The sequence below is a fragment of the Apium graveolens genome, chromosome 8 (genome assembly GCF_009905375.1).
Source record: "Apium graveolens cultivar Ventura chromosome 8, ASM990537v1, whole genome shotgun sequence".
Lineage (NCBI taxonomy): Eukaryota > Viridiplantae > Streptophyta > Magnoliopsida > Apiales > Apiaceae > Apium > Apium graveolens.
The window spans coordinates 234,331,785-234,353,337 of NC_133654.1; the positions used below are offsets into that span (position 1 = coordinate 234,331,785).

At 37.7% G+C, this 21,553-nt stretch overlaps 2 protein-coding genes across 2 annotated transcripts; both read right to left on the reverse strand.

The window, feature by feature from the left end:
* Nucleotides 1-1,317: 1,317 nt before the first annotated feature.
* On the reverse strand, nucleotides 1,318-7,861 carry LOC141680452 (uncharacterized). Its single transcript, XM_074486676.1, has 5 exons — nucleotides 7,313-7,861; nucleotides 4,881-5,002; nucleotides 3,086-3,175; nucleotides 2,935-2,976; nucleotides 1,318-1,750 (listed from the first exon to the last, which is right to left on the reverse strand). The coding sequence occupies exons 1-5, from the start codon at nucleotides 7,859-7,861 to the stop codon at nucleotides 1,318-1,320; spliced, it is 1,236 nt and encodes a 411-aa protein (XP_074342777.1).
* Nucleotides 7,862-9,482: 1,621 nt separating this feature from the next.
* Nucleotides 9,483-10,250, reverse strand: LOC141680454 (uncharacterized). Its single transcript, XM_074486677.1, has 2 exons — nucleotides 9,864-10,250; nucleotides 9,483-9,776 (listed from the first exon to the last, which is right to left on the reverse strand). Exons 1-2 carry the CDS (start codon nucleotides 10,248-10,250, stop codon nucleotides 9,483-9,485), a joined length of 681 nt encoding a protein of 226 aa, XP_074342778.1.
* Between the last annotated feature and the right edge of the window lie 11,303 nt (nucleotides 10,251-21,553).

Below are 21,553 nucleotides of genomic sequence, written 5' to 3' on the forward strand. Positions count from 1 at the left end.
ATCGACCCCCGATCGAAGAAAGGAGTTGTGAGGGTTGATATTCAGCCCCACGAATGCTGGGCAGGTGGAACAACTGTTCCACTGAGGGTCTTCGATCTTTTTCATCTTCCTTAAGATGCGATTGCTTTCGATGGGCGTCGTCGAGAGGATTTAGCGGATCGCTGTAAGAGCCGAGCTGGAAGGGTATGTTAAAAAAATTGTTGTTTGTTTGTTTTGTTGTTTTTTTTAGTACCTCGTCTTGTTTCATTTCTGATTGTTATAATTTTGAATTATGGCAGTTTCTCGCTGATTTTATGCATGTCGTGGAAGAGTTTCGAGCTGGTGGAAGTGATGTGGTTCGAGAGAAGTTGGAAGCTGAAGTGAGCACTCTTAGGGAAGAGAAGAAGAAGCTCGAGACAAATTACTCGGGTTTAGAGAAAAGGTCATTTGAATTGGCTAATGCGAACACCGTATTGTCAAAGAAGGTAAGTGAGATGGATGTTAAAGGCCAATCGATGGATGTGCAGGTGTCGGAGCTCGAGCAGAAGCTTCGTGATGCTGAAAAAGAGCGCGATAGTCTGAGGGTTAAGTGAGAAGCTTTTGAGCGTCAAGTTGATAGGATGAATTCATCATATAAGCTTATTGTTGATGAAAATACCGCTTTGAAGGCGGAAGTTGAGAAAGGGATCGAGGACATTACGAATGCTCTCGGAGATGGTTATGGGCATTGTGTTACGCGAATGAAATGAGCGGGGTTCGACGTCACGGGGCACACTTTTAAAGACTATATATCTGACCTCGCGGCTTCACGTCCTGATGATCCGGCCGATAAGAATTGAAGGCGGGGAATGCCCCGTAGATGATGTATTGATTTTAAATTTCATTTAATGACTTTATGGTTTATTTGAAATTGTGAATTCTGACTTTCCTGATGTTGATCTTTGGATCTATATTATTTCCTGCTACTTGCTGTTGGTGAATTTCATTTGTTGTTTAATGGTATTTTGTGTGTTTATGTTTAAAAAGATATCTCTATCTTGAGCACTTAAAGTGTTCTTTTTGAGCTGCGATATAACTTTCCCGTAGTTAAAAAATTTCATTTTTCAAAAATATATTGTGTTATTGTTCCCCGTTCGTATTTGTCAGGCACATTTGTTTACTTGGCTCTCTTTTTTTTGGGTTAAGCGGGAGACGAATTATAGCATTTTCGCAAAATGACAAAGCTTTCATAACTTAAATTCCCTCGATGGGGATCTCATAACGACCCTCATTGCACCGAGGGTTGGTTTTTGGTAGGGCCTGCAGCCTCGAACTTTTAATCATTACATAGAGAATTAGTCATTGGTAGAATTTCTTGAGGTGGATTCCATTCCAGGCATTCTTAATTGGTTGACCATCGAGGTACGAGAGCTTGTAGGTTCCTGCACTGACGACCTTCGATACCTTGTATGGACCTTCCCATGTTGGTTTAAATTTTCCTGAGATTGTTGGCTGTGATGCGGCGGAGTCTCGAAGGACGAAGTCTCTTACTTCAAATCGTCTATTTTTAACTTTCTTGTTAAAGTACCTTGCCATCTTCTCTTGCTGAGCTATCATGCGAAGTCTAGATTCCTCTCTTGTTTCTTCAAGTAAGTCATTGTGAAAACATAATCCTTCAGCTGCAAGAGAGGGATCAAAGACCTCGATCCTAGGGGAAATCAAGCTGACCTCGACGGGCAAAACGGCATCGAGGCGGAAAGGAGTTTCTCCTGTTGCACTTCGAGGAGTTGTTCTATAGGACCACAACACATTAGGGAGCTCATCAACCCAACATCGAGGAATTTCTTTAATTCTTTTCTTTAATCACTACAAGAAAAAAGTCCATAGACATCGCTTTTTGGCCGATGTCTATGTTGTTTCCCAGCCGATGTTGATGTCGGTGATGTCTATTCTAGACATCGGTGAATACCCGATGTCTATACTCGATTAGACATCGATTTTAGTTAAAAAACAGATGTCTATTTGTTGATTATTTACATAAAATGCTATAAATAAATCATTTAATAACTAAATTACACCTAATTAAACATGTTAAACATATCATGAGCTATGTTTTTTGTCACAAAAACATCGATTTTAGTGAAAAATACTGATGTCTATGTGATGATTTTTTATAAAAAATGCTATAACAAAATTATTTAATAACTAAATTACACCTATTAAAACATATTAAACATATATTGAGCTATGTTTTTTGTCACAAAAACATCGATAATTTTGACAGAGGTGATGTAAAATGACATATTAAACATTTGTTTCTTTAATTAAAGGTGATGTCTAATTTAGCGTAGAGACATCAGTATTTTCTAGAATGAAGTGATGTTTATGTATCATTTAGACTTGAACATGTTAGTCTTTAACATCAGTTGTTTGTCTGAAACTGATGTACATTGTGTTTTTTGACATCAGTTTTGTTTGGTTAAAAATGATGTTTATAATGTTACTTGACATCAGTTTTATCTTAAACAAAGTGATTTTTATGTTTCATTTAGACTTGAACCTGAATTTCTTTGACATCAGTTTTTTACCTTAAAGTGATGTACATTATCTTTTTTGACATCAGCTTTTCTTAATTGAAAGTGATGTATAAGAAGTTTATAGACCAAATTTTATAGAGTTTTACATCACTAATTGTGTAATTGTTGTCTGAGAACGTCAACAAAAATAGTAAAACATATGATCTGAAATCTAAACTATTACATTCTCCAGAAAAGACATTCAGTCTAATGAAAATTGTAAGATAGTTTTTTCACTATCCTGTTTTGAACACTCTTCAAAATATGAGACACAAATCCTCTCTACACAAGACAGCAAAGGCCTATATAAGTTCCCATTATTTAGATATCTCAACAACTGGAAAGGATAAGATGAGCAAGCCGCTTTATCCTAAGCAAGCAAGTATGATCCCCCACTTACTGGACATATGCCATGTGCACGATCAAATCAACCACACGGGTGCTGCATTAACCACCCAAAAAGACATATGTAAAAGAATTTAACAGTCAACTTTGCTCATAAGAGAAACAACTGAACCACAAATCATAATTAGATGAGATCGACTGTTTACCTGTATCCCCATTCATTGTCATACCACGAAACAAGCTTGCCAAAGTTATCATTTAGAGCGATTCCTGCTTTGGCATCAAAGATGCTTGACCTGAAAAAAATTTAAATTCGACCAGAAATAACAATTATTATATAACAATTATTCCCAAAATTCAACCCCAACAATTCATCAGAACATATTTGAGAATCAAGAAGCTGTTATCTAATTATGTTCAACAAATTATATATTTACATGTCTAGCTCAAATTTAAACACCGCCATACATATATAAGGTTGTTAACATCTCAGTTGCATTTATTTGACTCTGGATTATTTATAGATAGCTCAATATAAATTCTTTCCAGGTTTATGAATATAAATATACATTTTTTCCCACTTTCCATTACTAAAATCCAACACCTTTGCTCAGTGTTACAACTAACAAGCTAACAACTCTGTTCAACATCAGGTCATACCTACAGTCACATTTCCAACAATCTAAACTTTGTAACTTTATATTAACGTTTCTATCTATTAGTACTTGGCTGACAACAGCTTCAAGAACTAAGAATATACAAGCAAACAAAACAAACAGTGTTTGATGTGATCTCAACATGGTCCAAGGATGATATCATTCTCATGCTACAATGCTAGTTAGTACCAGACTTACAACATTATTACTTGGCCTAGACCACATTAGATTAAGAACTTTAAATAACATGCACTGATGTGTTCCGGAGACCCTTAACTATATATAGCTAGAGCAATGGTGCATACCTCATTGTAATTAAAATTCAAACTTATATCCAGAGTTTACAATAGTGTGTCAATTACATCATTGAAAAGGGTGAGAAAACACATAATTATCTTAGCGAAAATGGTTAAAGTATGGGAAGACTAACCAGATTGTGAGGCAGCTGAGGTGACAGCAACATTACTAAGTCTATTAATTAATTTTCTTGATAAATTGCTCCATTTCAATGTGGTCATTTGTTAGAGGCTGAATCACAGTTTCCATCTGGATGCATGAAAGTGCTTTTTCACTTGCCTACCAATGTAATAATCAAAGTAGAGGCTATTATTCAGTTACACAAACTTGCATACTAAAGAAGCCATATGAAGTTAAACAAGTGATGTGCAATGCAGCAGAATGTATCCCATAAATAAGCTAACTGAAGAAGAAAATAAAATAAATACTAAGATTATGTCATACCAGCAGAGGCAAAATGCTAAACTTAATGTGAAATAAAATCCAATAATATGTTTTAGAATCCAATTCAGATTCTAAATCTACAGTATTCTTCATATATAGTCTGCGGGAGGTTGTCATTGGGCATAAAGAAAAGCAAAAATTCTTTAGCTAGAGCTAGACTGATCGATCATTTTAGACAAACAGGACTCTCATTTACTTTGTATATGGTACTCCTGAACTAATTCTCCTTAGAACAGAACAGATAAGACAATGAGGAAGATACCGAGTTGCTTTACAATAAACTCAAATCTCTATCAATTATTAGTTTCAAGGTTTTTTGACAAGCACGCATTTTTTACGGGAAAAAAATGTCCTGAACTATAACATATAACACTGGATTACACAGTCTGGATAGCTAAGTTGGCTGGAGTAGATAAACTATATGATGGCGAATTTCAATTTCAGCAAGGCCACTAAAACATTGGTTTTAACCTTTAAATATTTGACTATAGGACTATATTAAATCTTTATCAATTAAAATTTGAATGTCATGCCGTCTCATTTATTCTAGAACCTGGTTATCTCAATTTTATAACATTTTACGTTAATAGCACTTGTATAAAACCTGTTATCCAGACAATGCTCTGCAAAGGTGAACCACTCTCCATATGAAACATGTAGCCATGGGTTACTACTCAATTTCATCTCCCTCTGGACCAAGTCCTCGTATCGCAGAGCCAAACAACTCTATCAGAATAGCAGCAAATATAAAATTGATGTATTTAACCACTCAAATAGCATCATCACTCATATATTCGTAACAGTTACACACAAATAAATAAAAATTTCACAAATAATAGAACTATCCACCTGATTCAGTAGCTCAATCGATAATCATCCGTACAACAATATAAACCACTTCATATCCAGAAACGGCCTCATAAAATGAACGGAAAAAGAATTGCTCAATCAGATTTTAATCAACTATAAACAGATTAAACAGATGAAAAGCATACCTAACACATGGATCGTCTAAGATGTTCTAACAACTAAAACATGCTTCAACTTCACCAGAACAAGCAATAGCACGAATGAGAGATATTAACTTATCGTTATGATGTTGCTTCGTAAATTGCCCAACTTCTCAAACTAAATTATCGAAATTACCTAACTTATCAAACTACATTATCGAACCAGCACATAAAATTTAATAGATAATTTGCTCGAATCAGTCATAGATCAATAGAGACATATCTATTATCTAACAAACAAAATACGCAATAGAAGGACAAATTAAACACGGAGCAGTTATGCTGTTGGATCGAGTAAAACCTAACTCTCTTATCTATCTATACACTATAAATGTACATATGTGTAATTGCGTCAATGTTGTTCAATACTGTACTTCAATATCACATTTTGCACACGGTTGTAGAAATATTGAGCCATCCATGTTACCATTTATAAAGCTCGAGTATTTTTACAAAATAAATACTGATCCAAGAGTCCTGCCATTATCTATAAGGAAATCAACAAAATAAGACCGAAGCTTAACAATTATACTATACTTCTACGAAAAATGGGTGATTTTACGACATCTTCTCTTTAAGAGTGTCATTGTGAGTGCTGCTCCACATTTATGCTGAAGCACTCAAGTAATGTCCTGTATCATTAAAGATAAACGCTCGATGTAAGATTACACTCATACAGTATTATGAACCTCATCTTTAGAAGTGCAGGCAATTAAAAATAGTAATGGTAAGAACAAGAAGATAAAGCCATGTGACAACTTACAATAACTCTATAGTAACATTGTCATGAGCCTCTCGTACCCGGGCAGAGCGCGCATATAAACAACTTAATTTCGATAACTTGTCTATAAAATTAAGGAGATAAATCTATAACAAGCACCAAGCACCAAATCAAAACATTTAAAACCAAATCATATCCGTAATAAAATAATAGATCAGCATTTATAACGAGCAAAATTAGATAAACAACACTAAATCAAATCACAAATCACAACTAAAGCAAAAAAATGAGGATTAAAGTTAAAAAAAGACCATGTAATTAGTAGAGATGAAAGGATCGTTAACTTTACATAATTTACAAAAAAACAAAAACAAACAAAAATACAAATGAACAACTAAAAACACCCAAATTACCTAAAGCTTTAAATCTTTTTCTCATATTAGGTCCTGTATACAACAAGAAGAAAAGTATTAGCAACAAGTTTAGACACTAAATTAATAAAAAAATAAGGGTTTCGAATTAGAAAAAACCCCAATTTACAAAATTAGGGTTTTGAATTCAAAAATCCTCAACTTTTAAAACTGGTCTTCATGCAAAGAAGACCAATTCGATTCAAGTAGATACAACACTTACCGAAGTAGAGAGGTTAACTGAAAGAGGCTTAACGGAGAGATTGAGAGCGGAGAGAGGTTCAGAGAGAGAGGAGTTCCAGAGACAGGTTCGAGAGAGAGAGGTTCGAGAGAGAGAGGTTCGAGAGATTGTGATGGTGAGATGATGGTCGGAGTTCAGAGAGATTGTGAGGGGAGAGAGGCTCGATCGAGAGAGAGAGAGAGAGAGAGAGAGAGAGAGAGAGCAGATTTCTGTTTTTTAGTTTTTAGTTTTGATTTTTTAGTTTTTAGTTTTTGTTTTGATTTTGTGCTGAAGATTGATTTGGGGGGACCAAAATTTGGTTAAGGGGGGAGAATTTTGGGATTGGGGGGGATTTAGAATTAAAACTGAATGAAAATTTGACCAAGGGGGGAAAGAAAAGGTGGGCGCGAAATTTTTTTTTTTGGTGAATTTTAGACATCGGTTTAATTATAACTGATGTCTACAAAGAACAAAGACATCACAAAAACACGGGGTGATATCAATACTTCTTTTAACATCAGTGGCAAAGTTAACCGATGTCTAATGTGTGATGTCTATTGACATTATTCTTGTAGTGAATCCTTGTATGATGGTTCTGTTTGTTACTTCTGCAAGGCCATTGGCCTGTGGGTATGCAACTGACGCTTTGATGTGCTAGATTTTCAAGTCGTTTACAACTTTCTCGAATTGTGCGCCAATAAATTGCGTCCCGTTATCTGAAACTAAAATCCTTGGAATTCCAAATCGAAATACCACATATTCCATAAAAAATCCAATCATCTCTTTTTCTCTGATCTTTGAGAGAGGTTTTGCCTCGACCCATTTTGTCGCGTAGTCGACTGCAACCACGATGTATTGGCATTGACCTTTAGACTTGAGAAAAGGTCCCACGATATCGACTCCCCATTGATAAAAAAGGCAGGGAGCGAGAATCGAGTTGAACTCCGTTGTGGGTCGATGACTCACGTTCCCATGTCGCTGGCATGCCTGACATTTGCGCACGTAATCCTCATAATCTTTTCGGAGTGTGGGCCAACACATCCCCTGTCTCATGATTTTAAGAGCTAGGTTCCTTCCCCCGAGATGTTCGCCACATATCCCCGTGTGAACCTCGAGAATTGCTTGATTGGCCTCTTCCGGGCTTAAGCATCGGAGAAGTGGTTCAGTTAGAGCACGTCGATATAACACTGAACCGATCGTGCAATAATTTCTTGCTTTAAACATGATAGCGCGGGCTTCACTTTTTCCCGTGGAAAGTTTTTTTCTAGGATATACTCAAGGATAGGGCTTCGCCAGTCGGGATTGCTTTGAATATTATGGACCATCACCATGTCGATAGTGGGGGATTTTAGGCTGTCAACATATACTGGGTCGAGGTTCAATTTCAGATTGGACGAGGCTAGCTTGGCGAGGGAATCCACCCATTGATTTTCATTTCTATCCACATTTGACAATTTCCAGGAGGAGAACTTTTTGAGCAGCTCTTGTGTCATTGCAAGGTATTTAGCCATGCTTTGATTGTGGGTCTTAAACTCTCCGCTTATTTGCTTAGCCACCAGCTGGGAATCACCAAATATGTCGATGATATCTACCTCGAGGTCCGTTGCTAATTTTAATCCTGCAATTAATGCCTCGTATTCGGCCACGTTATTTGTTGCCTAAAATTCGAACTTAAGGGCCTGCTGGACGTTAAATCCTTCTGGGCTGATAAGAATTATCCCTGCGCCACCAGAACTTGAGGTCGATGATCCGTCAACGAACAATAGCCATAGCCTTGGCCGGATTTCCTCGGGGTCTGACCCTTTAGTCTTGAATTGGCATTCTGCCACAAAATCCGAGAGGACCTGAGCCCTTATAGCTGTTCGTGGCTTATATTCGATATAGAATTGAATTAATTTGATGGTCCATGTGGCGAGTCTTCCTGTCATATCAGTTTTGTGCAAGATTCTTTTGAGTGGAGCATTTGTCAACACATGTATTTCTCTTGCTTGGAAATAATGTCGAAGCTTTCTGCTTGCAATGACCAAGACATACACGAGCTTTTCGACCTGAGGGTATCGGGTTTCAGCGTCTCGTAGGGAGTGACTAATGTAGTACACGGGAACTTCCCTTCCTTCATCGAGTCGAACCAGGACGTCTGCAACTGTTTCATCGGATGCTGACAGATAAATGCGAAGAGCTTCGCCTGTGATTGGCCTAGTGAGAATGGGAGGGTTTGTTAAAAAATGTTTTGAGTTCTGAGAAGCTGGATTTGCACTCGTCGTTCCATTCAAATGGTTGACCTTGAAGCCTTTTTTATGGTGGCGAAGAAAGGAAGACATCTTTTGGATGATTGGGGGATAAATCTTCGAAGTGCTGCTATGCACCTTGTTAGCTTTTGCAAGACTTTGATGGATTTTGGATCCTTCATTTCTAGGATCGCTTTTGTCTGCGCGGGGTTGGCCTCGATGCCTCGCTGCGTGATCAGAAATCCCAAGAACTTGCTGGACGTAAGCCCGAATGAGCATTTGTTAGGGTTGAGACGCAAGTTATGTTTCCGGGCATTTTCAAAAGTCTCACGAAGGTCAAGTAAGTGGTTAGCGGCGAGCTTGGACTTGGTTATCATGTCATCGACATAGATTAACATGTTTTTTCCTATTTGCAAGCCAAAGATTGTGTCCATCATCTGCTGGAAGGTTGCGCCAGCATTAATCATTCTAAAAGGCATGACTCGATACCCGAAGACTCCTCTGTGAGTAATGAATGCCATTTTTTCCCAATCACGAGAATCCATTTTTATCTGGTTGTACCCTGAAAACGCGTCCATAAAGGAGAGGAGTTCATTTCCTGCTGTAGAGTCGATCAGCTAATCGATGTTTGGAAGTGGGTAGAAGTCTTTGGGGCATGCTTTGTTAACATCCGAATAATCGACACACATTCGCCATTTTCCATTGTGTTTCTTGACTAAAATGACATTGGAGATCCATGTGGGGAACTGAACAGGCTCGATGAATTTAGCTTCGAGGAGTCGGTCAATTTCTTGCTCGATAGCTGTCCTTTTTTCATCGGAGAATATTCGACGCTTCTGTCGTATTGGAACGACATTTTTATTGATGTGGAGAGAGTGGCGTGCGACAACCTCGGGGATTCCTGGCATATCCTTCGGGTCCCAGGTGAAAATATCAGCGAATTATCTAACAAGGGAAATGATATCTCGTTTCAAATGTTCAGGGAGTCCTTTTCCCACCTTGGTTATCTTTGATGGGTTGCTAATGACCACTTCGATTTCTTCTGTTTCTTCTGCAGGGAAACATGAATTCTGGTTTGTAGATTCAATTGAGTTGCGGGGGTCAATCTCGAGTACCTGGTTCACTTCTAGATCTTCTTCCCCCTTTTTCCTTGGGGAAACTGTTGTCAGGTAACATTGTCTCGCGGTCGTTTGATCTCCCATCATTTCTCCGATCCCGAAGTTCGTGGGAAATTTCATCTTCAAATGGGAGATTGAAGTTATTGCCTTTAGGGCTGTGATAGTGGTGCGGCCCAAAATGGCATTAAAGCTGGAAGAAGCACTGATCACATGAAACTTAACGACTTTCCAAACCTGACAAGGTGGTGAGCCAAAGAGAACTGGCATATCAATGGTTCCTACCACATGGACCTCATTTCCAGTAAATCCGTACAACGGCGTTCGAGAGTTTTCGAGCCGTCAATCCCCGATGTCCATTCACGAAAAGGCGTGATGATAGAGGACATCGACAGAACTTCCGTTGTCGACGAGCATCATTTTCACAGTATTATTTCCTACTCGGGTTGTGATGACAAGAGCATCTTGATGACCCGCGATGAGACCCGGATGATAATCATCATCAGAGAAGGAAATGACAGGGGTCGGTTCACGCGAGGGCGTTAAACTGTCGGAGGATTGACATTGAAGACTTCCCGAGCGTATGCTTTCCTGGAGTTGTGAGAGAATCCTCCAGAAGCTGCTCCGCCGAATATGACGTCGATGACCGGATCGTCTTGATCTCGATGGTGACGTCTAGGATTGTCCTCTTGTTGTATGTAATGTACCAACTGTCCTCGATGAATCTTTCCTTCTATGAGGTTGATATGTTGAAAGCATTGTTCTGTGGTGTGACCGGTATCTTCATGATACTCACAATATCTAAAACTGGGGGGTCTCCCGGATTTCATGGGCCTCGGTGGTCTGTAGTCCGGTTCTGTTTTTAGAACTGCCAGAATTGTTGTTTTCTCTGTGTTCAATTTGGTGAATTCTTTTTCTGGTCAAGTGTGGGGCTGCCAGTCCCTTTCCCTTCTATCCCTCGGAAACCGATCATCCATATGCTGTGGAGGTGATCGACGACGCTCACGGCGTCTTTCTCGCGCGGGGGATCGCGGGCTATAACTACGACGGCGTTCATGCCTTGAAGAGCGTCGTGGTGACTGAATACAACTTACTGCTTCTTGTAGCATCATACGATGTTCAATAATTTGGAATGCTGCTTGGAGAGTTTTTGGCCTTTTTTCAAAGATTTCTTCTAGGAGTAATCCATGTCGTGACTTATCGATGTCTGCCGTTAAGAAGTTGACGGCCATTTGTTCAATTAAATCTGGAATCTCGGCGATCTCTTCCCTAAATCAGGTTAAAAAGCTGCGAAGGCTCTCACCTGAGCACTGATGCATTGTCATCAAAGATGCTGTGACCTTAATGCCTTTGTAATTACTGGAGAACCGGGCTTAAAATTTGCTTTTTAAGGCTGCCCATGAATCAATGGATCGAGGTGGCAAATTGTTATACCATCGGAGTGCTGTGCCTTGAAGGCATGTAGAGAAAAACTGACAACGGGCAATTTCAGAGTGGCCGAAGAAAGCCATTCGTCCGTCAAAGTGTTCAGAAATGCTAACGGGTCTGAGGATCCGTCAAAGTGATCGAGGGATGGGGTTTTTAATGATCTGTCGATACGTGCTTTCTCGAGGAGGAGGGATAAGGGGCTTTCAGAGACAGCCTCGAATCACGATTGATTCCTCATGATGTTACGCATTTGAGCGATTTCTTCTTGCATTTTAGCAAATTCTTCATGTGATATAGACTCCGTGGACTCAGTTTGGCGTGCAACCTCGGCGGATGATACTGTCCGCTGTCGACGCTCACGAGGCTGTGAGTAGGTCGACTCTGCCGATGGCTCGTATTCATACTCTGCATCATCGTCATCATCATAAAATTCTTCATCATGCTTTTTGCTCTGTATCGTTGTTTGTTGGAGCTCCCGTCTAAGATGGTGAATTTCGCGCTTTCGCTCGAGTTTGGCCTGTAGCCTCCGAGTCTCGCGCTCCAGTAACTCTAGCTCTTCATCTGAATCACATGGTTCTTCTGGTTCTTCCAGATTTTCTTGATTTTGAACTCTTAGTTTTTCTTTCTTTTCTAAAAGGCAGTCGCATGTCGCTTGAAAGAACTTTTTTGCCTCCGGAGGTTTGTATTCTAAAACGTTGATTTGACACGGATTTTCTCTTTTTGTCTCTTTGACGTGTGTTTTTCCAGCTTTCCGGTTGATCCTCAGGAAGGCTCTCAGGTGGAGGGAACAGACATTTTGGCTTTAATGCCGACTGCTTCGGAAGCTCACAGCCATCGAAGGTCGAGGCATCGGCGGCAGGTTCTGCCGTCAATTCTTTCACTTGCGTTGGTCCGGCTGTCCCCGGATCAATCTCTTCTACAATCATTTTCTGGTTGGATCTGTTAAAGCAAAACTCCTTCTAGCGCCAAATGATGTGCCAACAATATTATTATTATTAGATCATAATTTTAGGAGATGATTTCTTTGCTTAATTTGCCAACCTCCTTCAATGAGGTTGTTGTCCTTTATTTATACCAAGTCCCAAATGGGCTTTATCTTACAAATTGGACCTTCTTGGGATTTACATAATGTTTCATAATTATTCTAACTATGATTCCTTTGAGCCGTCTTGGTCCAACCCTAATTTACCTTCAATTGATGCTAGGTATAATAGTTGAACCGAAGTAAATAACTATCATATTTGTATTAACTTTGTAGTTTTCATTAGGCACAAAGCACTACATACATTATCAGATCATTGCTCAGTATAGAAAATTTGCGCCTGCATGAATTATATGTATCTAAACCATGACTTGCACTGTCTCTGCTATATAAGTTGAGGTTGTTGATGTTTTCTGTTGTTTGGTTGATTGTAATGTATCAGAGGTAGCATTATAACGCAAAATTTGGGGAGAATGACATAAAGAATGTGTCGTGAAAATTGGCGACACCAAATTATAATATACTATGTTAATATCTTAACAAAATTTGTTTAAATATTATGGGGCTCTGAGGTTGGCTTAATGAGCAGTTTTTCCATACATATGGGCAGAATTGTGTAATGTTAAGTAAGATAACGGTCGTCCTATCTACAACTCCAGGCAATATTTGTCTTGCCAATAGCAGTCTCTAGAATCGGTATATCTTTCTCAATGAATAATTTATCTCACGTGTTTCCTGTATCAAATAATTCACGGTCTTATGCCACACGATATATTTGTTTTATATTGAGCTGAAACTGTTTGTTGTTGAAACCAAACATAAAACTCTATGTATTTTCTAGTCTTTTAAATATTTTTCACCTATTACTGTTATACTGATCAATCTCACAATTGCATAAAACCTCTCAAACATCAAAGAAAAAGAATCTTGGTTTGAGCAGCAAAAACTTTAGGTAGGCGTAAGTGCAATTGTATCCATATATCTAAGCTCCATATATACTAGTATATTTTTGCTAAAGGGATTATACAAAATGGTCTCCAACTAATCAGTATATTCACTTTTTTGTTTACACAACTAATTACATAATCTTAGTAGTTCCAAAAAGCAATAAAATAAGTTAGAAATTTCTAAGAAAATTCTAAATTGAAGAGGAATATTTTAAAGTTTAGGAACGCATACTCTAGTTTTTTTGTTTAATTATATTGTATCTTTATTGTAATCAAAATACATCAATTATCTAATGTCGAGCATTATGGAGTAATCTCAAGCCACTAGAAAGTGTGGTAATGCTTATTATTTTTTGTTTTCGAAATTGCATATTGTCTTCTTTTTCTGCGTTATATTGAAAATACAATACTTGTTAATGATGTTTTAGAAATTGAGGGACTAAAAAGAAAACTCTCCAGCAAACTTGGAGCTACATCAGCTGGTCTTAGCAGGTACTAATTCCTACTGTACTTTTGTTTTTGAGCATTAACAGACCGAGGTCTGAAGCTTGATTTATAAGAGTGTGATCAGATCACAAAAATGCTAACTTTTTCACTTTTGCTCGATTTTGTTCGAAGCTACATGCAGCTCCAAGTATGCAACCCTTCCTAAAAAGAAGTAAGTTTATTTAGGACAGATATTTAACATGATACAGCTACAGGATTAGATAAATATTTCGGAAATACATACTGATCTAATATTACCATTTCTTGTATACATCCTTTTGTAATAACAGTACATTTATCTGTTTTTATGTCTCCTACTGCTATGTATATTTCAGGTTTATTCATGGCAATTAATAAAACGATAGATAAATGCTGGGATGGAGTCCCTATTATCAGCCTTCTTTCAAGGTTTATTAATCCCTAATCATATCTTGAACTTCTTCTTGTAGTGTGTGGGCTGCTTCCATCGATGCACTTACAGCATTCATAAAAAGCTTTCTTTCTCCCGGTGATGTGAACCAGAAAATTTTGCTTCAACATGTGCTACTATACCTGAGTGTGTATGGCGAAGTTCTAAGAATCTTCGTTAGCCTTGATATATAAAAATATATTAGTAACAATTTTTTACATTTTAAATATTTAACTGTAACATGTTATTAGATCATGGCTTTGTCCTATGTAACTTTTTTATCTGCAAAGGAACAACCTAATATAAATCAGGCATTGGACTTTTTCACAATCAGAATATTAATAGCTTACTCGTCCCTTTTTGATCCAATGACATATAAGAGTGACCACCAACAAGTTATTCAGATATGCATGACGCCTTTTAGGTATTTATAAACATGTCTGTTGCTATTGCCTTTATTATGGGGGATTAGTACTTTCATGTTAAAGTATTGTTGCAAGGTATAGCTGTCGCCCATTTTTTAAATTTGGTCCAATTTTCCTGTAATATTTATGCTTCTATTTCCTTATGTAGGACTAGCAAAACAGGGATCCATCTGCTTGTGAGGAAAGCTCATGCCTGAGAATGCTGTTAGATAAGAGTGATGCTTGGTTGGGACCTTGGATTCCTAGAATATATATATTTAGAGAATGGAATATATACTTAAGTACTTTCATAGGACTAAGGAGTATATATTAGTTTATAGTTCCTTGGATTTTTTGCCTCTGGGATATACCGATTCAGATTTCTAGACAGATAGGGATAAGAGAAAGTCCACCTCAGGATGTGTTTTTATCTTAGGAGGTACAGCCGTAATATGGAGGAGTGTAAAGCAGAAATGCATTGCAGACTCAACCAAGGAAGCCGAGTATGTGGCAGCCAGTGAGGCAGCCAAAGAGACTTTATGGTTCCTAAACTTCCTGCTGGATTTGGATGTAGTTCCTGATTTGCCACGGCAAATCACGATTTATTGTGATAATACTGGTGTAGTGGCGAATACCAAGGAGCCACGGGCTCATAAGACAACGAACACATAGAGCGTAAGTATCACCTCATACGTCAGTTTGTTAAGAGAGGAGATATTATTGTGGCTGATATAGCGTCAAAGGATAACCGGGCAGATCCTTTCACGAAGAGCTTACCAGCTAAGGCTTTTCAGGAGCACGTGGAAGCGATAGGAGTCAGACACTTGGTCACATAGTTATATAGTTGGTGGTGGATTGATTGTAATAAACACTAGTTGGTGGTGGATTGATTGTAATAAACACTGATATACTCAAAGAATAGCTTAAGTATAAGTGGGAGGTTGTTAGGGTATATACTGAACTATTCGTTTGAAGTATATAATAATCTTTTGAGAATCTTGAATGTATGTTTTCACAATGTCTGTATATTATATATTATAGACAATCTAGTATCAAATGGGATAGGAGAAGATTATATTGTCAGATTCCTTATATAATATAGTAAAAGGTTCATAGTCTAAGTGGTGTTAGACAAATCACTGGAACGACTGAAGTATTATTTGGAAATAGTTTATCTTGACTATTGAATAATACTTGTGCATATTGAACAAGATCGAAATAGTAGAATAGTTATTTTTTCTGACAATAAGGAAGCACTAAGATTCTACGATATTATTATTGCTTAGGTTCTTAATCCGGATATAGTGATTGACACTTGTATTTGGTGCACATGCCTTGATTCATACATTAAATAATTTATTTTAAATTGCGAATTTATGTATTGGGCAATGACATTATATACATAGTGGGATATTGACTATAAAAGGAAACCATGTCTAAAGAATAGTTTCGGGTGATGATGTCCTCTTGAAAGCTCATAAAGATAATTGTGCTTTAGTCTTGCAGGCAGATTTGTTCTTGCACAATTATAAGGATGAGTGGATGATCAAGGATATAAGATATTGATTAAATTCATTATCAGAAATTAATTCAATCAATGAACATGCGATATCTTAAATATGATGATTTAATAGGAAAATAATATGGGAGATGAAATAAATATTTAATTTGCGGAATTAGGAAAAGTAGTGCAAATATTAATACTTTAGTGGATTGAATTAATATTTAATGACATTAGACTTGGCCCAGAATGTCATTAAGAGACTCGGCCTAATTATCCATGTTCCCAACTGTAGCCTATAAATATTCTAATTCTCCTAAAGCTGAAAATAAGGATAACGACACAGACGTGTGCGTACATGTATGTGCGATAACACAGAAAATAACATCCTAGGGTTTGAGTGAGGCAAATATTTTTCTCAAGGAGCCAGCTAGGATTTTGGATTTTCGGAGCTATCAGGAGAGGTAAACCTTGGGAGATCGAAGCCCACACTTCGTCCAAGGAGAATCGAGGAATACAGGAGAAGGCGTGGATTTGAATCGCTTGCGCCATAGCGATTAAGGTTAATGTTCTGTTCGAATTCTCTATAGAAAAATTCATATCATAAAACGCAGGGCCGAGATCCCGTTGTCTCAACAATTGGCATCAGAGCCTGGTTCGAGGTTCTGCATTTATGATATGAAGTCCATGTCATAATTATATATACATGTATATAGTGGTATGCTTGTATTGATTCTGTGATGCAGGTTGGTATTCACTATTATGGCCATGTTTTAATTATGTGTTTGGATCCCACGTGGTTTAATCGTGGTTATTTTATTATGGTTAAGATCCACGTGGTTTATCGTGGTTTTGTTGTAAATCGCGAGGGTTGATCGTGATAGTCTTTTCTATTCTAGTTTAGTAATCTTGTAGTCTCAATTTGTAATTGATCAAGGTTATGATCTGATGTAATAGAATATGCTAGTTCAGTAGTATTAAGTTGTATGTAATTGTAGTAGCGATTAAGCTGCAAGAAACAAAGATTTTTCGCTGCTGTATTCTATTTCGGGGAGCTTCGCTGTTGTAGCTGCAGACTTTGCATATGATATCCGTTGATCAGGACATCCGTTGATGAGGACATCCGTTGATCTGGACATCCGTTGATCAGGACATCATTTGATCAGGACATCCGTTGATCAAGACGTCCATTGATCAGTTTATATGAGGCCATAATAGTGAATGAGCTTTATTAGTTTATGCTGATCTTGATTATTCCTACTATGTGTTTCTTTTCTGTGTTATTATGTCATGTGATACTAACCCCAGCATGCTAGAATGACATGGACATAGGAATGTTTTAAATGCTTTAATCATGCGAGTATGCTGCTATGTTATGTGTTCTTTGTTTTTTACGTATTACATATGGAATTTGAAGAAATAATATATATAGGACGATGCATCTAGATTAAAATACTCAAAGTAAATACTAAGTGGGAGAGAGAATTGATATGAAATCAAATCCCATGGTCTCCATTATTGTTTGTATGTAATTTAACATAGAGACAAATATAAATTATATATACGTCACCCATCGTGACATGTAATTTATGATTTCTGGAATGTTAAGGAGATTACTAGAACAAACTTCTTACATTAATAATGAATATCGGAAGGTATACATGTCACACATCGTGGCGTACCATGTTTCATAGATTTCCGATAATTATAAGATATCATTTGATGGTATCTGATATAATTATGATTTAAGATTTGATAATGGTATACACTTAGCTATGAAAAATAATATTGACCACCCCAACGTGGCGTATTATTTAGTAATAGGACTGAATTAACATTTAAAATTTAGGTGGTATACATGTCACCCATCGTGACATACCAGAAACTTATGGTGTTTAAATGTTAGTGCATTAATTTTAATAATTGTTAGAGGAACCAATATGACTTAATATTTAATGCACCCTTTATTTGTTATGTGATGTTTTTATGCATGATTCTCTAGATACAATGGGGTTTAATCCACTGTTCACCATACTTAAGGATAACAAACTTACCGGACCTAACTATATTGAATGAAAACGAAATTTGGATATTGTGTTGACTGCTGAGGAGTACAAGTTTTGCATTTATGAACCCAAGGCAGATCAGCCTGCTACTGATGCTCTTGAAGATGAGAAAGAGTATTATAAGCGATGGATTAAGGCCGATGAGATGTCGCGATATTACATTCTGGCAGCAATGTCGGGTGTTTTGGAGCATCTGCATCAGTCTATGGCCACAACTTCGGATATGCTTTTTAATCTTAAGGAACTTTTTGGAGATCAGAATAGGGCTGCTAGGAAAGTAGCCATGAAGGCTTTAATGAACACTCAGATGACTGAAGGAACGCCTGTAAGGGATCATGTTCTCAAGATGATGTCTCATATGAATGAGATAGAGATCCTTGGTGCTGAACTTGACGAGGAAACCCAGATTGACATTGTCCTTATGAGCTTGCCTAAGAGTTTTGAGCAGTTTTGCTTGAATTACAACATGAACAAGAGGTTGTATAGTCTTGCGGAACTTCTGACAAAACTTCAGGCAGCTGAAGGATTATATCGGCAGAATGTTCAAGTGCATGTGGCTGAGAAAGGTTCTCCCTCTAAACCGAAAGGTAAGAAGAAGAAGAAGAAAACTCAGACACAGAAAGCTGCGAATGCAGTGGGAGTTCAAGGTGGTGTGAAAAAGCCTAAGGAAAAGTGCTTCAGGTGCAAGCAGTCAGGTCACTGGAAACAGGATTGTCCTCTTCCTAGGAAGATAAACAATACCGGTATGTCTCTTTCTCTAGTTACAGAAATATATATAGCGGCTATATCTACGAGCACTTGGTGTGTAAATACAGGAGCCACTGATCATGTTTATAATTATATGCAGGGATTCCAACTATCGAGAACGCTTAGAGATGGTGAGATATACGTGTTCATGGGAGATGCTACGAAAGTAGCAGTAGTTGCAGTAGGAGTTATTCATTTATCTTTTAGTTCTCATAGGATTTTGGTTTTGAACAATTGTCTTTATGTACCTTCATTTAGAAGAAATCTAATTTCGGTTTCTAAGCTTGCTATGGATGGCTATAATGTTTGTTTGGATCGTAATTTTTCTATCATGATGAATAAATGAATTATATTCTGGTACATTGCAAGACAATTTGTATATAATTAATCCTAGTCAACCTGCACTGCAACTATAATATAGGGAATTAAATAACACGTCTTCTACATCTATTAAAAGAAAGGAACCTTCTAGTTTGAACCAAACATATCGCTGACACTTGAGATTAGGTCATATTAACTTGAGAAGGATTCAAAGACTGGTAGTAGACGGGCCTTTAAGCTCATTGGCAGTGGAATCATTTCCAATTTGTGAATCCTTCTTGGAAGGTAAAATGACTAATAAGCATTTCAAGGCAAAGGGGAATAGAGCCAAAGAAGTGTTAGAATTGGTTTATACTGATTTATGTGGACCCATGAATATCCAAGCAAGAGGTGGTTATGAGTATTTCGTCACATTCGTTGATGATTATTCTAGATATGGGTACGTTAATTTGTTGCACCGTAAGTCTGAGTGCTTTGAGAAGTTCAAAGAGGACAAAGCTAAAATGGAGAAGCGACTTGGTGAAAGTATCAAGTGGCAAATACTTGGTTGGAGAATTTAGGGAATATTTATCAGAGAATGGGATAGAATCCCAGTTGACTAAACCAGGCATACCCCAGCAAAATGGTGTAGTAGAAAGAAGGAACCAGACTCTTTTAGAAAGTGTTAGATCGATGATGAGTTATTCAGATTTACCCAAGTCATTTTGGGGACATGCCTTAGAAACAACAGCTTATCTTCTAAACCTAGTACCTTCTAAATTGGTTCCTAAAACCCCCTTAGAATTGTGAACCGGGGACAAACCAAGTCTAAGACACATTCAGATATGGGATTGTCCAGCACATGTGTTGAACAGGAACTCGACTAAGTTAGAATCTCATACAGAAGTAAGGCTGTTTGTAGGCTAACCCATGGGAATGAAAGGTTATTTATTTTATAGTCCGAAGAATCGGGATGTCAATGTAAGCACAAATGCTAGATTCTTAGAGTAAGACTATATAATGAATCACAAACCCATAAGTAGTGTCGTTTTAGAGGAACTAGTGGGAGGGACAGATAATACCCAAAATCCGATAGTACAAGTAGAACAACCACAACAAAATGCACAACATGTCACTAATACCGCACCAGTGACTTGTCGTAGTGGGATGGTTGTTCGTCAGCCTGATAGATTCATATTTTTGGGAGAGTCTTCGGACTTGGCCTCTGGTGAACATGATGATGATCCCAGGACATACAAAGATGCACTACAAGACAAAGATGCAGATCTTTAACGAAAAGCAATGGAATCTGAGATGGAATCGATGTATTGTAATCAGGTCTGGGAGCTCGTGCAATCACCCAAAGGTGTAAAATCCATTGGATGTAAGTGGATCTACAATAAAAAGAGAGGATTAGATAAAAAGGTGAAAGCCTGGAAAGCAAGACTTGTTGAGAAAGGGTATACTCAGAAAGAAGGTATCGATTATGAGGAAACCTTTTCGCCAGTGGTCATGCTTAAGTCAATCTGTATTCTTTTATCTATAGCATCTCATCTCGATTATGAGATTTGGCAAATGGATGTCAAGATAGCTTTCCTTAATAGAAGTCTTGAAGAAACCATCTATATGCAGCAACTAGGGGGATCCATTAAAGAAGGCCAAGAACATCTTGTATGTAAGCTTAAGAAGTCTATTCATGGACTTAAACAAGCTTTTAGGTATTGGAACATTCATTTTGATCAGGCAGCTCAGTCGTATGGGTTTGATCAAAGTTTAAGAGAAGCATGCGTGTATAAGAGATGTGAGGGAAATGCATTGGTTTTTCTAGCGCTATATATTGATGACATTTTACTCATTTGAAACAATGTTAAGATGTTATCTTCAATAAAGACATGGTTGTTCAAACAATTCGAAATGAAGGACTTAAGTGAAGCGGCATACATCCTTGGGAATAAAGTTATAAGGGATCGCAAGAAAAGGATGTTGGCTTTATCTCAAGAGCCCTGCATAGATAACGTATTAGCTCGTTTTAATATGTAGGACTCCAAGAAGGGTAATTTTTACCTTTTAGACATGGAGTTTCTCTATCAAAGAGTCAGTGTCCTTCGACACCTAAGGAGATAGAGAACATGAAGGTAGTTCCTTATGCGTTAGCATGCGGAAGCCTAATGTATGTCATGTTATGTACGAGGCCTGATATCTGTTTTATCGTGGGCATGGTTAGCAGATACCAGTCTAACCCAGGACATGAACATTGGAGTGCAGTAAAAACAATACTCAAGTACTTGCATAGGACTAAGGAA